Source organism: Schistocerca piceifrons, chromosome 8 (assembly GCF_021461385.2).
Source record: "Schistocerca piceifrons isolate TAMUIC-IGC-003096 chromosome 8, iqSchPice1.1, whole genome shotgun sequence".
NCBI classification, from domain to species: domain Eukaryota; kingdom Metazoa; phylum Arthropoda; class Insecta; order Orthoptera; family Acrididae; genus Schistocerca; species Schistocerca piceifrons.
In genome coordinates, this window is record NC_060145.1 from 399,020,454 (window position 1) to 399,046,145 (window position 25,692).

The 25,692-nt window shown below is 42.0% G+C and overlaps 1 protein-coding gene across 2 annotated transcripts in view; it reads right to left on the reverse strand.

The window, feature by feature from the left end:
* Positions 1-7,402: 7,402 nt before the first annotated feature.
* The window catches only part of LOC124711220 (trafficking protein particle complex subunit 3), a 34,392-nt gene continuing 16,102 nt past the window's right edge, over positions 7,403-25,692 (reverse strand). For both annotated transcript variants that reach the window (XM_047241176.1, XM_047241177.1), the window contains exon 4: positions 7,403-8,368. In XM_047241176.1, the coding sequence (XP_047097132.1) occupies positions 8,249-8,368 (120 nt within the window). In that variant the 3' untranslated portion in view covers positions 7,403-8,248. The remainder of the gene's footprint in view (positions 8,369-25,692) is intronic.

A 25,692-nucleotide genomic window follows, 5' to 3' on the forward strand; every position in this document is an offset into this window, starting at 1 on the left:
GTGGGCTCATGAACTAATTGTTCAAAGTAATTCTCAGAGAAAGCATTTAGTACAATTTCGGAAGATGTTTTCTGTCTACCATCGGCTTTGAACATGTATTTTCACCAACAAATCGAGGGTAGATTGAATTCTCCACCAATTATAGCTGTATGAGTGGGGTACTTATTTGTAATAAGATTCAAGTTTTCTTTGAACCATTCAGCTATTATATCATCTGAGTCGGGAGAGTTGGTAGAAGGAGCCAATTATTATTGTTGCTGTTGGATTAGCTTTCATACACAGTTTGTAATTATATATAACAGTTGTTTGAGTACAAAAACCTGTTAGTGTTAAAATTTGTGCGTCACAGTCTGAAAGGCCATTCACCCTTTTACTACTATTAGAAGCTTAGTTTCACTAAATTCAACTGCCCCGGCACAACATACAAATACCTGTTCAGTGCAGTGCCAAGATACATCTATGGACTCAAATAGAATACTGTTTTTTACGTACACGGCCACTCCTCCATTCTGCAAAGAACTCCTTGAAAAAAAGCCAGCTAATCTGTATCCTGGTAAAGGTGGCCACTAAATTATCAAATTATTTAAGTGGTGCTCTGATATACCAATAATGTCAGAGTCAACATCAATGAACTTCACTAATTGTATCTGTAATACCTCTTAGATTTTGATGAAATACGCTAATTACTTCACTACTTGGATAATCTGGCCTCCTTTGAAGGTGGTTCCTCTGTTGAGGGACTTCCTTTAAGAAGGGATACCTATCAGCTGACTTCAATAAAAAAAAAGTGCAACTCCAACACTTTATTTAGCGTATGGTTAATACAGACATATCATGAAATTAAATTACATGTACATATTGACACACAAGAAACTTAAATTTGTCTTCAATCCAGCGCACTGCATCTGGAGTTGCTAGCAGGAAGTCTTCTTTGGCGCCGTGATAGGCTCGAATCCTGCATTCAATGACAATGTGGTGAACAGTCTGGTATGGAGCCCCACAGTCACAGGCTGGATCAGGCAGCTTCTTCCACTTAAAGAGAGCATCCCTGCATCGCCATGGCCGGTATGGATTCTGTTGAGAGTAGTCCAGGACTTGCATGGTAGGTCGAATCCACTTGGAAGTTTAGCACCTGAGAAAATGCTATGCAGGTGCACATCTGTCACTGCCTCCCACCGATCTTTCCTGGACCCTAACACTAATTACTTCCATCGACTTTCAGAAAAACACCATCAACACAACTTCAAAAATAATAAGTCAACAAGTGCGAGAATTAGTGCACAATCAGCGTAACAGCTCATGCATATAAGTTGCTGATAAGAATAATATAAGCAGGAATGGAAAAAAAATTGAGAATCATTATGGTTTCAGAAATGTAAAGGCAACAGAGAAGCAGTTCTGACATTGTGGTTGACAACAGAAGCAAGACTGAAGAAAAATTAAGACACACTCTTAGGATTTATCGATATATAAAAGGTGTTTGACAATGTAAAATGCTACAAAATGTTTGATATTCGAACAAAAATAGGAGCAAGCTTCAGGGAAAGACAGGTGATATACAATATGTGCAAGAATCAAGGAGAAACAATAAAATCGGGAAGACCAAGAATGAACTGCTCAGATCAAAAACGGTGCAAGACAGGGAAGTAGTTTTGTACCTACTGTTCAATCTATACACCAGAGAAGCAATGGCAGAAATAAAATAAAAGTTCAGGAGTGAGGTTAAAATTCAGGGTGAAAGGATATCAATGACAATTCGCTGATGAACTGCTATCCTCCATGAAAGTGAAGAAGAATTACAGGATCTATTGAACGGAATGAAGTCTAATGAGTGCAGAATATGGACTGAGAGTAAACTGGAAAAAGCAAAGTAATGAGAAGTAGCAGATATGACAATAACAAGAAATTTAACACTGAAGTTGGTAATCACAAAGTTAAGGAACTCTGCTAACTAGGAAGCAAAATAACCAATGACGCACCACAAAGCAAGGAGGATATAAAAGGAGACTAACACTGCAACGAGGGCATTCTTGGCCAAGAGAAGTCAATTAGTATCAAACATAAGCCTTAGTCGGAGGAAAAAAAAAAGTGTGTGAATGTTTCAAGCACAACACTGTATGATAGTGAAACATGAATCACAGCATTTGCGAAGTGGTTCTACAGAAGAATGTTGACAATTAGGTGTACTGATAAGGTAAAAAACGAGGTGGTTCTCCGTAGCCTCAGTGAGGAAAGAATATATTGAAAACACTCGCAAAAAGAAGGGACAGGATCATAGAAAATCTGTTAAAACATCAAGGAATAACTTCCACGGAACTACAGGGAGTTTTAGAGGAAGACAGAGATTAGAATACATCTAGCAAATAACTGAAGATGTAGGTTGGAAGTGCTACTCTGAGACTGCAAAGACTGGCACAGGAAAGGAATTCATGGCGGGCCACATCAAACCAGCCAGGAGGCTGATGACAAAGAAGAAGAAAGAAGGAAAGAAATACTGGTACATATGCAACCCAAGGTGCCACACCACATACTCTGTATTGGCACTTGAGCAAAAAAGTTTGACGAACACTGATCCAGACAAATACAAATCTATCAAAGGTCAATAAATGTGAGAACTATCATACAATCTACTTATCAGCTCATGCCTCCAAAAATAACCTACAAGAAAAAGAAAAATAACATACAGGAAACAGGAAAATAACATAAAAATCCATCAGATGACTACCAGTTTGGCTTTAGGAAAACTAAAAGCACCAGAGGGGCAGTTCTGATATTGCACTTGATAATGGAGGCAACACAAGAAAAATTAAGACACCTTAATAGGATCTGTCAACCTAAAAAAAGTCTGAGAGTATGAAATGGTGCAAGAAGTTTGTCATTCCCAAAAAAATGAGTACAGGGTAGACAAGTAATGTACATAAACCAAGAGGGAACAATAAGAATGGAGGACCAAGAAATAAGAGCTTGGATTAAAAAGGGCCATAAATTAGGGATCAAGACTTTCTTCTCTCTGCTGTTCAACGGGTACATTGAATAAGCAATGACAGAAATAAAAGAAAGATTCAGGTGCAGGATTAAAATATAAACAATAAGATTCAATGAAGACATTGCTATCCTCTGTGAATTTAAGGGAGAATTATAGAACCTTCTGAATGGAACAAACAGTGTAATGAACACAGAATACAGACTGAGAATAAACCAAAGAAAAACAAAAGCATGAATAGTACTAGAAATGAAATTAGCAATAAAATTAACAGCAAAATTATCACCATATAGTAGATTAAGGGAAGGAAGTCTGCTATCTTGGAAGTTACACAACATGTGTTGGATGAGGTACGAGGATATAAGAAGCAGACTATCAAAAGCATCTGTTCCATGTGGCCACATCACAAACGTGTCAAACATATACTGATAGAAATTTGTGGGTTCTACTGCCTTTGCTTAGTGTTTCACCTATAGGTTTTCCATGCCAGGTGATACTGGACTACCCATCACCATCGGCATCGGCATATCCAGAAAGATTGTCAGACTCCTATGGAAACATGGCATTCAGTGTAGTTTGTTCTCTTCCACCACAATAAAAAGTATTCTTTGTAATGTTAAAGATGATCTCAGTTTGCAAAAGCCGAGTGTGTATTGTATTCCATGCGAATGCAGCATGGCTTATGTTGGGCAGACTATCAGAACAGTCGTGGAGAGATGCAATGAATATCGGTGGCACAACCAACTAAAACAGCTGACCAAATCAGCTGTTGCTTAGGACTACCTCAAACATAATCGTGAATTGAAATATGATGAGACCAGTGCTGTGGTGCGAAGGCCAAGTTTCTGGGACAGCATAATTATGAAGTCTATCAAAACTAAGAAGTCAGAAAACATAATAAACAGGAATGGAGGTCTCAATTTAAATAATGTTTGGAGTCCAGCACTCAATTTATTAAAACCTCACTGATCATCACATTCATCAGAGTTGGAAAACACCGAGGGAATTTACATTTTACCTAGTATCAGTGGGTGCTATGTAAAACAAAAGAGCATCAAAGGGCACAGTGGACATCGGGAACATCACTCTGTTATAAATAGGGGCATGAGACCAACAATATCTAAGAGCTCATTGGAGTACAGCCAGCAATTGCACATAAAAGCAAAACTCATAGCACCTGAAGACTGCTGGGTCAGTCAGTCAAAATATTCTGCAAAAAAATGGAAAACAGCAACTTAGCTGAACACCTGGAAGCACACTATTAATCAATCATGCCAAGAAAAGCTGAGAGATCATGACACAGGTGCTATATTATGCTGACAAAAATTGCTCATGTGAGAGCTGCAGAAGTGTTTTTGGAAATTATACATGTAGACATTTATTTTAAGTTCTTTATGTCAACGGCGATGTGAGTAACCACAACTGCATCATACAGACAATCCTCATGAACTAAGAGGTCACGCTCAATCCTCTCCAAAAGTTAGTGTATGGTACTGTATTTCGAAGTTTGGAGTACTTGCCCCACAATTTTTAAATGATCAGACTGTAATATGAGATTCTTACCTAGGCATGTTGAAGGATCTGGTTGTTGATAATCTTCCCCTCCTTATCGCAACATAAAGTTACTTCTAGCAAGATGGTGCACCACCACATTATTCCTTAAAGGTTCAAACTTATTTGGATGAAACATTTGTAGATGCTGGACTGAAAGAGGCTGACCTTTGTCGCGGCCACCAAGGTCATCTGATTTGACTCCATGTGATTTCTACTTATGGGGAGTGGTGAAAGAACACGTGTATGCCACAATACCTACTGACTTTAATGTCTTAAAGAATGCATAACACCAGTTGTATATTCTGTACCTAGGGAAACGTGTGAAAGAGCTATGCCCATTACGATGAAAAGACTTCACACATGCACTGACAACCAAGGATTACAAGGTCGAAGAAGTGCACTAGCTTCATTTGGACTTGTATACATAGTGAGTGATTTTATATTACAATAAATAAAATAAAAGTCAATCCGAAATAAATGATAACATCTTTCTGGACAACACTATATAAAATATTTAGAGTAGCACAGTAATTCCAAAACTCATACAATGTAGGATTTCACGGCCAGTATTTGCGATATTGCTGATATTTGATTTACTGGTGTAAGGCCGTGGTCCAAGTCATAATTCTCAGGCTTGGCCATAAATCAAATATCAGCAGTATCGCAAAATTTTTCATAAATGCAAGAATTTATATAGTTTGAGCTACTTTCTATTTCTTTGATAACATATATGTCTCGAAGCAGATAACACTATTATTTTCTTGCACTTCCAAGATTTTGTTTCAAATAATATAAACAGAACCTGAAACAATCTTCCTGTACCCTATGGCTTCACCCACATACACGTTCCACACATCTCCTCATCTCCCCTCTCTGTGGTCACTTCTTCCTCCCCGTCTATCTGTTCACATCCTTCCACCTCCATCTTTCTCTTCATCCCTTCCTCCCACTCTCTCTGTCCATCTCCTCCTCCCCCTTCTCCTTCTCTCCATGTCCATCCCCTCCTGCCACTCTCTCTCACTATCCATCTTCTCCTGCTCCGCTCTCTCCCTGTCCTTCTACTAGCCATGCTCATCCACATGTGTAGCCCTTGCAAAACAGGCCAATAAAGCACCCTGATACTACTCAAACACAACATGCCTGCCATGTTGGGCAGCCTCCACATCAGGAGCTGGAAAACTGTTTCTTGCCCTCTGATGTGCAAGCTTCCACGCAAAGCAATTCGATAGGGCAGACCACATTCCTATCAGAGCTAGGAGGTTATAAACCCCACAGCGCTTACACTTGCGAAGTTTGCTGTTTGTGTGTCAAACTTTGTTGAAATCAATCCAGAGATTTGGGCAGTGATCCTGGACACACACACACACACACACACACACACACACACACACACTTGTTTACACATATACAGATTTCCATACTATCCTCAGAAATAAAGACAGTAACTGAGTACAAGTCTCCAATTTTATTTTACACATTTAACCAGTCATTTGCATTGTATGTATTAACAATAAACAAATTAACATACAATTGGATACAAGAAATTTATGACTTTATGGTTGTATAAAAATGTACCACAAACACGTCAATGAAATGAAAAAATGACTGCCACTCTTCCTTTCCCAAATCAAGGAGGGAAAAAAAGATAATTATAAAGCACTGCAGCACAGAAAATGGAATTATGCCTCAGGCCAAAGTTCTCAATCAGTTAAGCAGCAAGTCACATATTAAGCTGTTTATAACCAAGTGGACCTGCAAGAGTCAAAGTTGAGGAATTACTGAGAGCCTTTTATGTTTACACATACTACACACAAACCTGACTATATATATATATATATATATATATATATATATATATATATATATATATATATATATATATATATATATAATGGAAGGAAACATTCCACGTGGGAAAAATTATATATAAAAACAAAGATGAGGTGACTTACCGAACAAAAGCCCTGGCAGGTCGATAGACACACAAACAAACACAAACATACACACAAAATTCAAGCTTTCGCAACAAACTGTTGCCTCATCAGGAAAGAGGGAAGGAGAGGGGAAGACGAAAGGAAGTGGGTTTTAAGGGAGAGGGTAAGGAGTCATTCCAATCCCGGGAGCGGAAAAAAGGACAGGTATACACTCGCACACACGCACATATCCATCCACACATACAGACACAAGCAGACGTCTGCTTGTGTCTGTATGTGTGGATGGATATGTGCGTGTGTGCGAGTGTATACCTGTCCTTTTTTCCCCCTAAGGTAAGTCTTTCCGCTCCCGGGATTGGAATGACTCCTTACCCTCTCCCTTAAAACCCACTTCCTTTCGTCTTCCCCTCTCCTTCCCTCTTTCCTGATGAGGCAACAGTTTGTTGCGAAAGCTTGAATTTTGTGTGTATGTATGTGTGTCTATCGACCTGCCAGGGCTTTTGTTCGGTAAGTCACCTCATCTTTGTTTTTATATATATATATATATATATATATATATATATATATATATATATATATATATATATATATATATGCAACAAAAATCACTGATATAATGACAGAAAAATATTTCAAATATTTTCACAATCTGTGGAAAGAAAGATAATTGTGGTACATCATCATATAAAACTCCATTTAAATTTTAAAATATATTGAACAAAATCATACAACATAAAATAACAAATAAAACATTGTGTTGGATGCATCCACCATCTATCAAAGGAAGAATTGCCAGGTTTCAGGAGAATATAACATGCAAAATGAAGCCAACAATTTATTTCAGAAATTTTCCACCTTCCTCCCTATACAAAAAAAGCACGAAATCCTCTGGAAACTCTGAGTAGCTACTGCTCAAATAAAGACTATTTAAATTTTTGATGAATTTGCACCATTCCACTCCCTTTTTCTTGTTATACATCAACAGTGCTTGCAAAAATATTTATTTAGCAAGCTCCTTGTTTAATTTTGGTGGTGAAAATAATATGTGGAGGAAAGAAGGAGAACATAGAGGGAGGGATTTTTATAATTTTATGTACATATGAGATAGATAGATAGATAGATAGATAGATAGATAGATAGAGAGAGAGAGAGAGAGAGAGAGAGAGAGAGAGAAAGGAGGGAGAACGTAAAATAAGTTGAGAAAGCCTAATGACCTCAATTAATTTCGTAAATTCCTGGAAGTTCTTTCAATACTTAGTTATAAACAACATTTGTTACTGCACCATACAAAATCTATGTAACTAAAATATTGTGGAAACATACAAATCATTAACTACTTAATAAGAAGTCCTTACTTGCCTTTAAAGTAAGGTGAAAGCACATATATTTGAATTCAATATCTAAGAAAGTAACATACTTCTTGCATCTCCCAAAAATGACTCTAAACTCCATAAATACTGTCATACAGAATACAGCGCTTCAAGGACAAAAAGAAATAATGCTGACGGTTGTCTCAGACAAACAAAGAAGGATAGATGTTCCAATATAACACGATTACATCAGGTTTGCTTTCCACACAATACAAACATAATAGCACACGGGCTTCTTATACCACACATATGTGGTTCTCTCTCCTCGTTTTTGGCATTACAGTTTTGATCCAAACAATGACAAAAAAACCAGCACTTCCACTCCTTCCTGCAGGACAATGGAATGTTGAATATCATGAGGTTTTCTGATGCCTACTGTAATTTCTCAAAAAACTCAAGAGTTTCATTCAGTCTTCTCCTGCTGGTATGGCATCTTCTAGTCTCTTCACAAATTTAATGCGCAGTTCAGTTACATTGTCACCCTTCAGCTGATCTTGTACAAACCAAGAAGTAACTTCCATTTGCACCTAAAACAAATACACATTATCAATATATAGTTTGCAAACTATTCTATTAGCATTCAAAAGAGCAAAAGTAAGTAAGTAAGTAAGTAAGTAAAGAAGTGTGTGTGTGTGTGTGTGTGTGTGTGTGTGTGTGTGTGTGTGTGTGTGTGTTTTGTTCGGTATCAAATATATGTCATCAATAACAATCAAGGCAAAGTGTAATAGAAATTAATGGTTTAAGTTCTTGTAGTATTGTATCACACTGTTTCATGAGGACACACTAATTATTCCTAACATGTCAGCCTTAATGATGAAGAGACAAATACTGAGAGTGAGAATATCCACTTGTAAAAAATAATGTAGAATGGTTAGTGACAATGAATTGCACTGCTGTTGTGGAAGAGGGTAATATAAAGGAAACTAATGACAAATCCTTGTGTATCAGTAACAGATGCCAGGAGTAGATGGCCCTCCCATGCACTCAAACTCATGTCCAACTGCACAAAGCTTACACCATTTCAATATGTTGCTCACATTTTCATCTTACTGATTTGTGTATACTATTTAGGCAGCTGTTTTATAGCTGCAGGTGATACATGGTTTTACTGTAGACTACACATCCAGTGAAAACTCGTCTAGCTAATGACAACCTGCACGAATTTGACATTACATACAGAGGGTTTTTAGTAAAAAGTGTCATATATTCCTACAAGAGATAGTATCAATCAAAATTAGAAGAAAAGTTCCTGTAATGATATATCTGGAAACCAATACCTGTTAAGATAGGGGCCAATCTGTCCACTCATTCCCATTTGTCTGTTACACAGGACTAAACACTATTTGCAGAACCATATGTCATCACAATGCATCCTGACACATCCTCCAGCCCTTCTTTGCAGTGAATCCTAAATACACCTGGCTCCATTTGAACTGCATCGCATGCATTGCTTACACACTCCTGTAATATCTACTCACTATTGATGTTTGTGTATAGACCAATACCTTTAATTGTCCCTATAATTAGAAATCTAACAGTCAGTTCCAATAAACAGAGAAGCCATGCTACTGGACCTCACCAACCAATCCATCACCCACAAAATGTTGTGGTGAGGTACTGTTCCATGATACATGAAAATGCTGTGGTGCCCAGTAGGGTACAAACCACAGTCACTTCTGTCTGCAACAGTAACGTTCCCCAATAGTGCTGGTAATTCACTGTGTAAACTGGTGTTACACAGCACCTGTTAATCTGTTTGGTAAAGTGTATGGCCCAATGAGTATGTCATAGACAGTTCTTGCCCATAAATTTTACTGAAGTGATCCTGATGACCCATGACAGCTCAATGATTTGCATTTGCACGTATGTGCGTACTGTTATAATTTACTTGCCATCTCTTGTGAATCCTGCTTTATCTCACCACTGAAAACTGCTCATTACTTGTCACAAATGAAATAGCCACTACCTCAACAGGTATTGGTTTGCACACACATAACTACAGGAACGTTTCTTCTAGTTTTGACCAACACTATCTCCTATAGGACTATGTGACACATTTTTCCAGACACCCTGTATTTGAAGATTTTGCAACCCATAAAGCTGTACTTGAATCATGTGCAACTAATGGCACTGACATCTCAACTCAATAATTACCAAATGTAAATGTAAACAACAGTGGAAAGCTTCAGAACTTCGTAACAGTTGGTGTACATTTTTGAACGTTTATGGAACATTTGTGGAAGAAACAACAGCCAGATGTCCCTGCATGGTCATTATTCAAGGGGGAAAAAAAGGCACTTCCATGAGATTTACCTTTCCTTGTAGATGAAAACTGGTTGGTTGGTTCAGGGTTAAAGGACTTAACACCAATGTCATTGGTGCCTCGGTCAAGAGATAATTCATCTGGAGTTAGTGACGTCAGCCAGAAATTTGACTGTATTATAAAAGTATGTAAGAGTGGTAAAATAAAGGCCCTGAAAACAATATGCATGCCAAAGCTGAGAAATAATTTAAAGCGAAGGGAAATTACTGAGGGGTCTTCCAGAGCTAATCCGTGGTGAGAGAAATCCTACCCACATCTGGCCCTGCATCAACCAAATTAAATACGAAGACAGTTACAGATTAAAGGATGCATTACAGCCAGGAGATTCATAACAATAAAGCGAAAAGGCTAAAACTGTAATGGATATCAGTAGGACCAACAATAAATAATAAAATAAGGTGAGAGTAATAATCAGGTCAGTAGGGGGGTAAGGCCAGGTGAGGGTCACCCGCGGCTTTGCATGCAATGGTGGCCATCGTCTCCCACAGCCAGTCACACTGCAGATCTGCTAGAGTCAAAGTGTTACATATGGGTAAAGCAAACATTACTTATCAGATTGCTATCCCCATTCGCCAAAGAGAACCTTGGGCAACTAATTGCTGCTGCAGCCAAAAAGTTCGTCAGTTCACCAGCTCATTCCTTGCACTATTCATATTATTCATATAACTTGGGACACAGACAACTGAGCAGGCAATACAACTAAGGTCAGAGAGAGAGAGAGAGAGAGAGAGAGGAATAACTTACATCATTGGGTGACAACAATATCTTCAATCAATAGCCTGCAGACTGCTCATTCAGTCACTACAAATTAAAACATAGTCGAGCGAGGTCTGTTTGATAAAATGCATGGCTGTGTCAATTGCTGTCAGTCCCACCATAAAAAACACTACATGTTACCAGCAACAGACGCTGTCCCTGACTGGTGGGAATTGTAAAAGCATATCCCATCCTATCCATGGTTTTAAAGACCATATGACAGCAGCACCCAGATTTTCCTGTAGAGGAATGGATGTCATAAGGTCATAGTGGCACTGAAACTTATGTTTTGTGAAATAGATCAGTCCTGATTCATGGACTGAGTACTAACCAAGGTGAAACATCAGAGGAAACACCGGGAGCACATTTGAAAGAGATTAGGTGAAGATTCTGGAGAGGGCCTCGAAGTGCATTCCACCTGGGACATCTCATTCACATGCATGTGTCAGGTGGTCAATGCCCCGTGTATGCAGAAAGAACTTGATAAGTTTGATGATAAAGAAATTGTCAGATAGTGATTGCATAAGTGAGCAAGATTGGTTGGTTGGTTTGGGGTATAAGGGGACCAAACTACAGGGTCATCAGTCCCTTTTTCCTGACACAAGCAAGGCTCAAGGTACAAAAACACCCAGTACCACACCTAAAAAGAAAGTGAATGGAACGAACAACAAAACAGGGAAAACATACACCACAAGAAAAAGTGGATGAAGGTACTGAACCATAGAGCATATGGTCTGGGTTGGCTGATCACAATAATGAAACAGGATGAGCTAGCCACTCTGCAACACATTAAAATGTCCACCCCAAAAAGACAAGGTGAGATAAACAAATGTAGGGAAAAGATGACCACGACGACAAACAAATGCAAAGAAAGTGTGACAGAGTTAAAATGGAGGGAGAGTGGCGACCTCTGAGAGAATGCTAAATGCCCACCCTTATATGGTACAATAAAAAAAACCCTCACGAATAAAACATAAAAATAAATCTGCTGTTGAGGCATTGTCGCTTAACACCAAAGGTAGGATGCTGGGAAGGTTAGAAGTCCACCGCAGAGTGGCTAAAAGTGGGCAGTCCAGAAAGATGTAGACGACAGTCATATGTGAGCCACAGTGACACCAAGGTGGGTCCTTGCGAAGGAGGAGGTAGCCATGTGTTAGCCAGTGCGGAGCCGGCAGAGAACCACAGAGTCCCTGCAAGAGGCCTGCATGGAGGTCTTCCACACATTCGTAGTTTGTTGTGCATACTGAGATTATGCTATTCTGTCTCCCAAAGCTGAAAAACCTTGCGGCGTAATAATGATCGCAGATCGGTTACAGGGATGCCTATCTCCAGAAGCGGTTTCCGTGTAGCCTGTTTGGCTGGCCTGTTGGCAAGTTCATTTCCTGGGATTCTGACATGGCCTGGGGTCCACACAAACACCACGGAACGACTGGACAGTTCCAGGGCACAGATGGACTCCTGGATCGTCACTACCAAAGGGTGGCAGGGGTAGCACTGGTCGATAGTTTATAGGCTGCTCAAGAAGTCACTACAGGGAAGAAACGACTCACCAGAGCATGAGCAGATGCGCTCAAGAGCACGAAAAATGGACACCGGCTCTGCAGTGAAAACACTGCAGCCATCTGGTAAGGAGTGCTGTTCAATATGTCCTCCAGAAACAAACATGAAGCCAGTGTGACCATCAGCCATTGAGCCGTCACTTCATGGTCCAGGTACATGTCAAGAATTGAGAGGAAGCGACAGGAGAGAGCTGCGGGTTTAGCTGAGTCCTTAGGACCATGTGAAAGGTCCAGGCGAAGCTTCGGCCTAGGTGTACACCATGATGGTGTACGTGAAGGTCCTTGAGTATAGGTGGTAAAGGCAAGGACTCCACTTAAGACAGAAGAAATTGGACGCAAACCGCAATCTTAAGCCCTGGCCTGGGCCTCTGATGTGAGAGATGAACCACCATGGATGGGAAAAGGAGACAGTAATTCGGATGCTCAGGCAAACTATGAATTTGTGCAACGTAACTGGCAAGCAGTTGTGCATGCCTAACCTTCAATGGAGGGACTCCTGTCTCCACCAGGATGCTGGTCAGTGGACTCGTCCTAAAAGCTCCTGTTGTCTGTCAACCGCCACAGTGGTGTAATGGGTTGAGTAAACGCAACTCTGAAAAGCGCCGCCGAACCGCAGAGCGATCTGCACCCCAGTTTGTGTTGCTCAGGCAGTGGAGGGAATTGAGGTGCTGCCAGCACTTCTGCTTCAGCTGACAAAGATGAGGAAGCCACATCAATCGGGCATCAAAAACCAGTCCTAAGAACCGATATGTCTCCACTACCGTGAGTGGATCGTCATTAAGGTAAAGTTCTGGTTCCAGATGAACGGTAAGATGCCGACAGAAGGGCACGACACATGACTTTGCGGCTGAAAACTGGAAGCCGTGGGCTAGAGTGCACATGACTGCACCTTGTGGATGGCTCCCTGTAGGCACCGCTCGGCAACACCAGTACCGGAGGTGCAGTACGAAACGCAGAAGTCGTCTGCATACAGAGAAGATTAGACCAATGGTGGTGGTGGTGGTTGTTGGGATGTTTAAGGGGGACTAAACACCTAAGGTCATCAGTCCCCCATAGACCAATGGCCCGACAGCTGCTGCTAGACTGTTAATGACCACTAAAAATAGATATACACTCAATACAGAGCCCTGCGGGACTCCATTATCCTGGATACGGGGGGAACTATGGGAGGCACCAACTTGGACATGGAAAGTAAGGAGCGATAGGAAATTTTGGATAAAAATCGGGAGCGGGCCCCAGAGACCCCACTCAGATAATGTGGCAAGGATATGATGTCACCAAGTCGTGTTGTAAGCTTATTGTAAATCAAAAAAGATGGCAACCAGGTGTTGGCACCTGGAAAAGGCTGTTCTGATGGCAGACGCGAGGGAAACTAGATCACCAATGGTAGAGAGACCCTGGTGGAAACTGCCCTGGCATGGAGCCAGTAGGCCATGTGACTCCAGGACCCAACACAACCACCTACTTACCATACATTCTAACAGCATACAAAGAACGTTGGTGAGAACGATTGGCTGATAACTATCCACATCAAGTGGGTTTTTTTACCGGGTTTGAGCACTGGAGTGATGGTGCTCTCTCACCATTGTGATGGAAAGATGCCATCGCACCAGATCTGGTTGGAGATGACGAGGAGATGTCACTTGTAGTCGGACAAGAGATGTTTGATCATCTGACTGTGGATCCAATCTGACCCAGGAGATGTTTGATCATCTGACTGTGGATCCAATCTGACCCAGGAGCTGTGTCGGGGCAATGTGCAAGGATGCTAAGGAGCGCCCACTCTGTAAATGGAGCATTATAGGGTTCACTGTGACGTTCAGTAAACGAGAGGGCTTTCCTTTCCATCCGCCATTTGAGGGTGCGAAATGCTGGGGGATAATTCTCTGATGCGGAGGCGCGAGCATAGTGCTCAGCAAAGTGCTAGGCAATTGCATTTGTGTCAGCAGATAACCTGCGATTGATGTTAGTGACAGTAACACCTGTCGGGGTCTGGTACCCACAAACACATCTGATATTCGTCTAGATTTGGGAAGGTGACATATAGCACCCAATGGTTGAGATGTACCTGTCCCAACACGCCTGTTTCTGTCTTTTTATAAGCTGGTGAAAGCGGGCAAGAAGCCAATTAAAAGCTGTTAGGTGCTCTAGGGAAGGGTGCCACTTATGTTGTTGTAGAGCTTGCTGACACTCTTTAATGGCCTCAGTGCTTTCTGGCAACCCCCAAGGTACTGACTTTCACTGGGAGCACCGTAAAGAACATGGGACCATGTTTTCTGCCACAGAAACGATTGTTCTAGTGACCTGCTCAACTACCACATCGATGGTACCATGTGGGGGAGATTCAACGGTGACACCAGAGGTGAAAGCTTCCCAGTCTGCCTTGTTTAAAGCACATTTTGTAGACTTTGGGGGAATGGTGCTGTGGGAGTGACAAGAAGATGGGAAAGTAGCCACTACCACACAAGTCATTGTGGGCTCTCCAGTGGACAGATGGCAAAAGTCCTGGGCTGCAGAGGAATAAATCAATGGCCGAGTAAGTGCCATGAGCCACACTGAAATGTGTGGGGGTCCCAGAATTTAGGAGGCAGAGGTCGAGTTGACACAGGAAAGTTTCGACATCTCTACCTCGGCCAGTAAGCACAGCACCACCCCACAAGGGGTTATGGGTGTTAAAATCTCCCAAAAGTAGGACGGATTTAGGAAGTTGATGAATCAGTGCAGCCAATGCGTTCAGGGGTACTGCACCATCTGGAGGAAACATTGCAGTCAGTCATTTCCTACGTCATACTTATCTGACAGCCACAGCTTCAAGAGGGGTTTGAAGGGTAACAGGTTTAATGCATACTGAGTTCAAGACATAGACACAAACTCCACCTGGCATGCTAATATGGTCGCTACGGTTCTTGTAATATCCCCTATAGCCGCGAAGCGTAGAGGTCCGCTTTGCTGGGAACCAGGTTTTCTGGAAGGCAATGCACTGGAGGATGACATTATCATGAGGCTAGGGAGGCATGAAGCATGCAAGGAGGCAGGTTATGCCTCAGGGTCACCTGCTGTCACCGACTGAGTATTTGTATCCATTCCTATGGAGGATGAGGCATCAGTGAGATCCAGGGCCTCAGGGGACGCCAAGATCTCCACCTCATCCACGGATGTAGAATTTGTAGGGAGTGGTGGTGCTGGGCCCACTGGAGGGTCCTTTTTCTTAGCAGACTTCCTTGTTTGCTTGACCTCTTGCTTCTCTTAGTGAGCAAAAGTTGGTGACATCAGGACTAAAGAGGGAAGATTCAGGATTTAGCAAGGAAAATGTCTCTTGAGCTAGTGTGGAACATGCCAGTGACCAGTCATACTCTATGATGATGGACTGGATCCAATAATTTCAAAGCTGAATATGCTGCTGAGCCATAGACCTGCCAACCATAATCTAACTGTGGCAAGACCACGCCCAGTAAATATGGAAGATTGTAGCATGATCCACAGCCGTGTCAGATTTTTTTTTTTTCAATCAGAAGTCCCAAAACTCAGGACTTTGCAACAACATTCAAGCGTTGGGTAACCTGGCTGAGCTCTGGATTGGGATGGGTCATTGTACAATGACAGCAATGCATGTCATGTGTTTTTGAAACAGAGAAATGGAAGCTATTGAAAAGGGTCCAAGTGCAGGCAGATGGCACCTGGGAGCTAATGTAAAGCTAAGGCTACATATGTGAGCTTTGCCAGATTTAAAAGTTGTTGACATACAGAACAGGAGTGATCACTCATTGTCAGTGATTAGGAAGAGTGTAACACTCAGCACAGATCCCTGCAGGATACTATTCTCTTGGACCCCTGGGAAGCTGAGTGATACACCAACTCTACACCAAAACAACTGGGGATAAAATCTGACTAATAAAGTTTAAGTCCCAGTCATGGAGGGTAAGTAAAATGTGATGGCGCTCAGCCGTGTTATAAGCCTCATGTAAGTTAAAAAGTGTGTGCTGATGTGTTGCCATTTAGAAAAAGTCTGTCAGATTGCTGGTCCCAACCTAATGAGATGATCTGTTGAGGCCCCACAATCTGAGCACCCAGCACAACTGTCAGACTACCATCCTTTCAAGAAGATTACAGAGCAGTGAGGCTAATCAGTTGATAGCTGTCAATGGACATTGGGATTTTGCCTAGTTCAAGGACTGGGATAACAATACTGAGAAGTGAAAGCAGCTTCTAACCAAATAAGCTGAAGACCCTGAGAAGGAGTGTTTGAGTAAAATTCAGATGTTGCATCATTAATTAAGAATCGATCAGGGCTGGCACCATGTTGTAGAATGAGTCAAGGGCCTGAAGCAGTTCCTAACAGTTAAATGTCCATTAGATAATTCAGCATGATGAGGGATAAAGTATAGAGGGATATATTTACCTTGTCTTTTATGCAGTCAAAAGATAGCCAGTAAGAAGAGGATGCCGGTGTAACAGCAAACTAGGTCATAGGTGTTCTGCAAGAATCAACACATGGGTAGATATACTGGCATGAAGGAAGTGACCAAGGACAGTATGTTTAATTAGATAGTGCACCTTAGCATAGAGCCACTTAAAAGTGATGACGGCGATCTGTGAACGATGTCACTTGAGATATTGCAGGGCTCTTTGATGATACTGAATAGCTTGCTGCAATATCTTTGGTACACCATGGCACTAGCTGACAGCTGAGTGGGCTCATAGATTGGGAGATGATGGTTCCAGCAATGTGGGTGAGAGTATCAAAGAAGTCTTCCACAACCTCATCAATGCAGTCTGACAAGGGGGGTAAAGATGATGGTATACAACTGCCAGCTGGCTCTAACTGCTAGCTGGCTCTTTGAAGAGCTCACTGTGGTTTGAAGTCCATCAAGCCACAACAAGAAAGCGACAGGATAATTTGAAACTTGTCACTGTCACAAAGATCATTGCACAGTGACCATTGTAGTATGCCATGAGGTTGGGGTAAGAGATCACAAGGTTGGTAGCTGGAAAGGTGGGTAGCTTTAAAGTGGGTAGGAATACCATAGATAAGAAGACATAGATTGAGAGTGGAAAGAAGCTGGTCAAACAGAAGGTCCCTTTCAGGTGAAGCAGTAAAGTACTGCTGAGAAAAGGGGGAGGGGGGTTGTTGGATTAAGATCTGCATCTCAAGGTAAATAAGTCACCTCCCTAGATGTAAATAAATATTATAAATGCTGACCTCTGGTGTAATTTGTACTTGCACTGCTACTGCTTCCAACGAGATATGTGAGGTCACCCACCAATGCATGACATTTATGTGAACCAATGTACAGGCCCCTCTAGGTGCTCTCTTGGGGCCAGTATTGTTCCGACAGAATACACTATAACCTCACAGAGTCAGAGAATGGTCATCAGTGAACTGTGTTTCTTTGAGAGCAACACAGATCGTGAAACAAGAGGACATTAGTTGTTGTAGTTCTGGCAGGTGACAGTAATATCCATTACATGCATTTCCACTGGACCATAGCTTTGAGTGTCTAGTGGTTAAAGGGGGCATGAAAGGGTCAGGAGGACAGGTCACGTTGCATGATCACCTGTCACCTGTCACGGAACAACCTCAACAAATATCAATTTGGAATCTAATAGCATGGGAGGATTTGGCATCTCCTGGGTCACTGGAATAGCATTCTCTTTGATTCTTCTTTTTCTGTTTCACATCTTTTGGTGGTCTCGACTCATGAGGGCATATCTGTTGTGGGTGTAGAAATGGAAGAAGAGTGGGCAGCGCTAGGACCCAAAAGTTGTGGCTCCATCAGCAAGTGGTTGGTGGTGGGTTGCTGATCTGTGGATTTTCAGAGTGAAGGTTCCTGAATGGGTGTCCTGTCACAGGTAGGCACTTGAGGAGGAGGATGCTTCTCTGACCGAGTGCAGGATACTGACGACGGTGCTGCAGGAATCATGAGAGGGGATGGTCTATTGCCCCCATGGTCAAGTTAAGTGCGTGACTACAGAGAGTGATGTCAGGGGAGCACATGCGCCAGGTACTGTCAAAGACCTGGCCACAGTGGTCGCAAAAGTCAATATCACAGAGACTGAATACAATCAAACATATTTTTGCCAAGCTTCAAAATGTGAGAGGTGATTTGTAACCTTCAGTTCCTGGATTTTATGTTCCTTCATAAAGGCAATACAGTTCTGGGTGGTCATTCGCACAACTCAATTTTCATGAGTGGCTGGCAAGTCTGCACAAGCTGGGTTGTGTGAACACAGGGAAGAAATATGCATGAAGTGCTGGCATTTAAAACATCACATCAAGGATGGGAAATATGGCTTCACATCGCAGCAGTAAACCACGATTTTGACCTTCTCTGAAAGCAAATCTATCTCTAAAACAAGCATGAATGCACTGGTGTCAAACTTGTTTTCTTGCAGGCCTCGACATACAAAGCGGATTGCTCGCTCTCCAAGTGTTTGTGGAAATCTTCATATATCTACAGTATTAAGTCCTGGTGAAAAATTTATCCTAATACCATGTTTAAGTCCTTGTTGAGCATTATGGTAAAAGGTACATCACCAAGTTGTTTCCAAGAGAGTAAAGTTGGGACTGGGTAGAATCTTAATCATCTTAATGAAGATGAAACCATTTCTTAATTTACTTAAGGAAGATAGCTCACCATACATGTTTTTAATATTCTCCACAGAGAACATTCACTTAGTAGAGTGACAGGCACAGAACAGAAACTGAGAATAGTAAATATCTGCAAGGCATTTGGTTTTGTTTCTCTTCCACTGTGTGGTCAAGGAGGTAAAGTTTCTAACAAGTTAATGATTGTGGTCTGTCTGAAGAGATTTCCAGAGCCTCAAGGCCACTGGTTGATAACATTGTTTGTTTCATGTTGTTAAATACCTGCTATGATGCTGCCTATTCTGAACGAGGATTCTCCCCAGAGGTGCCACCCAGCCAGAACAAAGGCTACCTGGCTTGATGAACAGTGCCCAGAGTACCAGTGCTCCCAAATGGACAGGCACCTACTTCTTGGAAAGCATGTAGAGGTGACAGCTTGGGTATCAATAGCGTGAACCATGCATGATCTGGAGGGAGGGGGGGATTGGGGGGGGGGGGGGGGGGAGTGGGCTTACCACCGTGTGAGTACCCGACAACCCCCCCTCCCCTTCATATGTACTGGCTACCATGCTGCGTAGTGGGAGACTTTCCTCACATGGCCCATACAGTCTGTAAAAGAATTTGAAAACCTAGATGAGGGGATCAAATATAAGTTAAACTAAATATGTCATGTAAAATAATGGGACAAGGTGCGAAAAGCCATAATAGGAATCCTAAAAGCAAGCTAGGTTGTCTCCAAGGAATCTGTCCTACAGAATAAGTCTGAGAAGGTACAGTCAGTGAGTAAAACTGCTTAACGGGAAAGGAAGAAGTATAGCAATGGCTTAAGGCCCATCACACACATACTCACAAAATAGTTATGACCCCTCCCCAGACTAATGAAAATTGGTGCGGAGTGAGTGGATGGACGCTTCCTAATGTGACACCTGTTTTATTAACTAATTTGAATCACAGCACTGAAAACACAAGCTGGCTAATGAAATGTAGTACATGATCTGTGCAAGGTTTGCTAAAGTTACAACAGGAGACTGACAAACACTTCTGTGTTAGTCGTCGTGTTGAGACTTCTGCTTAAGACTAAGCTCAAAACTGGTCCAAGCATTGATGAAAAGACTATTGGCTAAACATAGTCGAAAGGTGTCATACGAGATACCACCAGGTCCAGCCTATACCTGTAATGGTATGTCCCAGTCATATATCATGGTTCAGGCCTTCCACTCAACTTACATGCATGAGGCCAAGATCAGTTCTGGGGACAATGTTGCAGATAGTGCACTTGGTTGAAACTCTCTGAATATACTGTTCTTCTCAACCATCTCTTCCAGTCACTGGAATGATCCACTTATGATCACAGAGCCCATGTGATAAGCATTGTTTGTTTCAACGTGCACCACAATCTGCAGTAAGTTGCACCCTGTATCCCTCAATGGCTGCAGAAACAGCCTCTTCAACATCTTTAAGGGGGGATGTACAAGAAAGCAAGCAAAATTGTGACAAAAATTTTATTGAATTTTCATTTACTACATGGTGTTGAAATTTTAGTTCCTGAATATTACACTGCAATTGCACACCTAAGTGTGATAAAAATAATAATTAATGAAAGTTTGCATGGGGCCATTCCCCTTTGTTGTTCTTTCCTCATATTATTTATTCCTGGGGTGTTTTCTTCCAGTTTTATGCAGTCACAATATGTGGAATATTTTGACGTTTAGCAGATCCAGAACTTCTACAAATGTGTGTGAAAGAAAAAAAAAAGACTGAAATCATAATGATAGGAAAACCATATTTCGACGATTGCCGATGAAGTTGCAATGTATGACATTTGTTTAGTTTTTGACTATGCTGTCCTTGGCAGACTACAAACTCTACAGTGGCTAGAATTTGATCCATGAGCTGTAACACTGTTGATACTGAAGGAAATCGGTAACGAGAACTGACACAGGTCACATTATTGTAACTCAATTTGAAAATCAGGTTAACCTAATAGGACAAGCAAAGAAAAAACTATTTAAGGATGATGAGGAAAATGCATATGGTTTGCACTAGTTCACCGAGATAAGGAATGGCCTAATACACTGAAATGCCAAACAAACTGGTATAGGCATGCGTATGCAAATACAGAGATATGTAAACAGGCAGAATATGGCACTGCAGTCGGCAATGCCTACAGAAGACAAGTGTCTGGCGCAGTTGTTAAATCAGTTACCACTGCTACAATGGGAAGTTATCAAGATTTAAGTGTATGTGAACATGGTGTTATAATCGGCACATGAGCAATGGGATACAGAATCTATAAGGTAGCGATGAAGTGGGGTTTTCCCATACGACCATTTCATGAGTATACCATGAATATCAGAAATCCAGTAAAACATCAAATCTCTGACATTGCTGCAGCCTGAAACAGATCCTGCAAGAATGGGACCAATGACGACTGAAGAGAATCACTCAACATGACAGAATTGCAACACTTCCACAAATTGCTGCAGATTTCAGTGCTGGGCCATCAACAAGTATTAGCGTGCGAACCATTCACCGAAACATCATCACTGATATGGGCTTTTGGAGTCAAAGGCCCACTCGTGTACCCTTGACGACGGCACAAACAACACTCTACCCCTTGCCTGAGCCCATCAACACTGACGTTGAACTGTTGATAACTGGAAGCATGCTACCTGGTCGGACGAGTTTCATTTCAAATTGCATCGAGCACATGGACGTGTACAGGTAAGGAGACAACCTCATGAATCCATGGACCCTGCAAGTCAGCAGGGGACTGTTCAAGCTGGTGGAGGCTCTGTAATGGTGTGGAGTGATACGTCTAGATACGACTCTGACAGGTGACACGAACATAAGCATCTTGTCTGATCAGCTGCATACATTTATGTCCATTGTGCATTCTGATGACTGTGTCCCCCCACATTTCCGCTGGCCACCAAACTCCCCAAACATGAACCCTATTGAGCATATCTGGGATGCCTTGCAACTTGTTGTTCAGAAGAGATCTTCACCCCCTCGTACTCTTACGGATTTATGAGCAGCTCTGCAGGAGTCACGGTGTCAATTTCCTCCAGCACTACTTCAGACATTAGTTGAGTCCATGCCGTGTCATGTTGTGGCACTTCCACATGCTTGCGGGGGCCCTACACAATATTAGGCAGGTGTACCAGTTTCTTTGGCTCTTCAGTGTATAAAGACTGTCAAATCTTTGATTCTGGTTTCCCATAACTTACATTTTCGAACTTTATGTACCTTTTCCTCGCAAACCACTGGCATTATAAAACTTAAATTTGGCATGTAATTAGCCAATGCTATAGTGAAAAACTCTCTGGAAGGAATTTTCATTTACTACAATATTATGGCTTTCATGTAACAGAAAAGCCCTAAGATTAGAATTTTTTTCACAGAAATTTGGAGAGCTGTAGAAATCTAACAAAAGAAGATATTAATATTCTGGTCCACAGACATTCGTAATAATGGTATATCAAACTTTGCACAAAAATACATTAATTTCGCTCTGACAAATTTTTCAAGAAAGGAACATTTGTACTCACCTTCTTGAAAAATTACAATTGTTTATTATTAAAAATTTGTAACTTCAATAAGCATGAAAATGTATGTATGCTTCCATATAACATGCCTTAACAACTGTGCCAAATTTAGTTACACTGCCGCCTTGAAAACTTTGGATTTTATAAGGGTCCCTCCCCCAAAGTATTGCAACTTCGCATACATCCCCAGGATCAATGGGTGCATAAGGTGATGCTTGCTAGCTACTGCATTTCCCTAACGGGTACATTTCACTCGACAATGATTAGACCCCTTCCCTTTTGCACTTGCCTCTCTTGACACAAGAAGTGAGCCTCACTGGCAACGTTTCAGTTTCGGTGGAAGGCAGAACCTCAAACTTGTTGGTTATATAACATAAATGGATAGATAAAAAATCTACTCACCAAGTGGCAGCGGGAGAACACATATATAAAAAAGGTTTTACTCATGCAAGCTTTCAGAGACTGTGGCTCCTTCTTCCAGCAGAAGGGTTGAAGGGGAAGGAAGAGGGGTGAAGGGAATGGAACTGGAGAGGTTAAGGAAAAGGGGTAGAGTTCAGAAAAGTCACCTAGAACCCTGCATCAGGGGAGACTTACCGGACAGAATGAGAAGGAAAGACTGATTGCTGGGGATTGCACCGGATGAGATCCCAAGATCCTGAGAGCTTAAAGGTGGAACACAGGATAATATGCAAGACAGAGATTACTGCTAAAACATAGTGAATGAGTTAATAAGAGTGGAAAGCTAAAAGCATTGCATGTAAAGAGATGGTGAAAAATTGACAGGTCAGAAAATAAAAAAAAAGTAGAAAACAAAAACTTAGTGAAGAAAGTAGTAGTTACCGTGTAGAAATGCCGAGACGGAAGAAATTAATGTACATTATGTACAGGTGGGTGGCAAGAACCTAGGACATGTTGTAGTGCTACTTCCCACTTGTGGAGTTCTGAAAAATTGGTGTCTGGGGGGAGAATCCAGATGGCACTTGTGATGAAACACGCACTGAGGTTACGACTGTCATGCTGTAGAGCACACTCTGCAGCAGAATATTTTGAGTTGCCACTATACACCCTCTGCCTGTACCCATTCATCCTAACTTGGTGGCAGTCATGCCGATGTAAAAGACCAAAGAGTGTTTACGCAACAGCTATTATATGACTTATGTCATTTCACAGGTGGCTCTCCCTCTGATAGTATATGTTTTTCCAGTTGCACAGCTGGTATAGGTGACGATAGAAGGGCGCATAGGGCAAGTCTTGCAATGGGGATGGTCACAGGTAGAAGCCATTGGGTAAAATGCGTGCAGAAAGAGCGTAGGCTCTGACAAGGATACTGCGGAGATTGAGAGGATGACAAAAAGATATTCTAGATGTGGCGCGCAAAATCTGTAACACAATGGATCTCATTACAGGGCATGATTTTAGGAAGTCACGGCCTTGTCGCACTAGCTGATTCATACATTCAAGACCAGGATAATATTTAGTGATGAGTGGCGTGCTTCGAATTTGTTTCTTAGAGGGATCAGCAGTAGCAGGATTGGATGTGATGGCCCAGGAAATCTGCTTTCAATCTAGGCTGGTGGGGTAATTGAGCCCTGTGAAGGCTGAGATGAGACTAGTGGTGTACTGCTGTAAAGTCTGCATCCGAACAAATCCATTTATCTCTAATGCCAAGGCTGTATTGGAGGGAACATTTGACACAGAAAGGATAGTAACTGTCAAAACGCAAAAACCGTTGTTTGTTAGTAGTTTTAATGTGGACAGAAATGTGCAGCTGGTCTTCGGTGAGGATGAGATCAACATCAAGAAAAGTGGCATAGGATTCAGGATAGGAACATGTGAAATATAATTGGGAAAAAGCATTTTTAGAGATTCTACGAATTTTAAGAGGTTAGCCTTGCCATGAGTTCATATGACACAGACATCATCAATGTAACTAAACCAAACCAGGGGCTGAAGGCTTATGGATTCCAGGAAAGCCCCTCCAAGCAACCAATGAAATGAATGGCATAGGATGGAGCCATCCTGGTTCCAAAAGCTGTACCCCTGATCTGTGTATATCTGCTCCTCAAAGGTGAAGTAATGCTGGTAAGTATAAATTTGATTAAGGTGAGCAGGAAGGACGCCCTGAGTTTGGTATCACGTGGGTGCTGACTGAGGAAATGTTCAATAGCAGACAGACCATGCACTGGGGGATGTTGGTATAGGGGGAGGTGGCATCAATGGTGACAAGCACGATGTGTGGTGGCAGTGGGACGAGTCTGCATTTCAGATGATTTAGGAAGTGGTCGGTTATCTTTGATGTAGCAGGGGAGTCTTTGTACTATGGGTTGCATGTGCTGATCAACCAAGGCAGATATATATTCGGTGTGTGCATGGAAGCCAGCAACTACAGGGTGGCCAGAATGATTGGGAGGGAGGGAGGGCGGCTGAGTAGGCGGGTGAGTGGGCGGGTTGGTTGGATTGGAGAAAGGGACCAAACTACGCGATCATCAGTCCCTCCGACCTTGGAATAACTAAAACCAATAAAGCCTCACATTATAAGAGGGAACTACAATGGCTATAAAATTACAAATTATTGACAGAGAAGGACGGAAGAAGGTGGAAGAAGAGAGGAGGGAAAGAAAGTGTCTAATGACAGGGGCATGAAGAAAGAAGCACAGGTAGACAAGATAGATACTCACGATAAAACAGACCTCATAAAGAAAGGAGTGGGAAGGCAGAGGGCGGAGGGTGAACCACCAGGCCCAGTCGAAGCCAGTCCAATCGGGGCGAAGGGGGAAGCAAGACGGCCTGCCATCCCCTCCACCCACTAAGGTTGAAGGTCCCACCCTTAAATAAAATGATAAAAACCCTCATCATGAAGAAATCGTAAAACTAGATCAGCCGCTGAGGCACTGTCAGCTAACGCCAGGGGTAACTAGTCAGGAAAGCTAAAAGTACGGTGCAGGGCAGCTAGGACAGTCCAGTAACAGGTGAACCACAGTCAACAGTGATCCACAACAGAGGGAGGGGGGGGGGGGGGTCCTCACGATGGAGGAGATAACCATGAGTCAGCCAAGTATGGCCGATGTGGAGCCAGCAA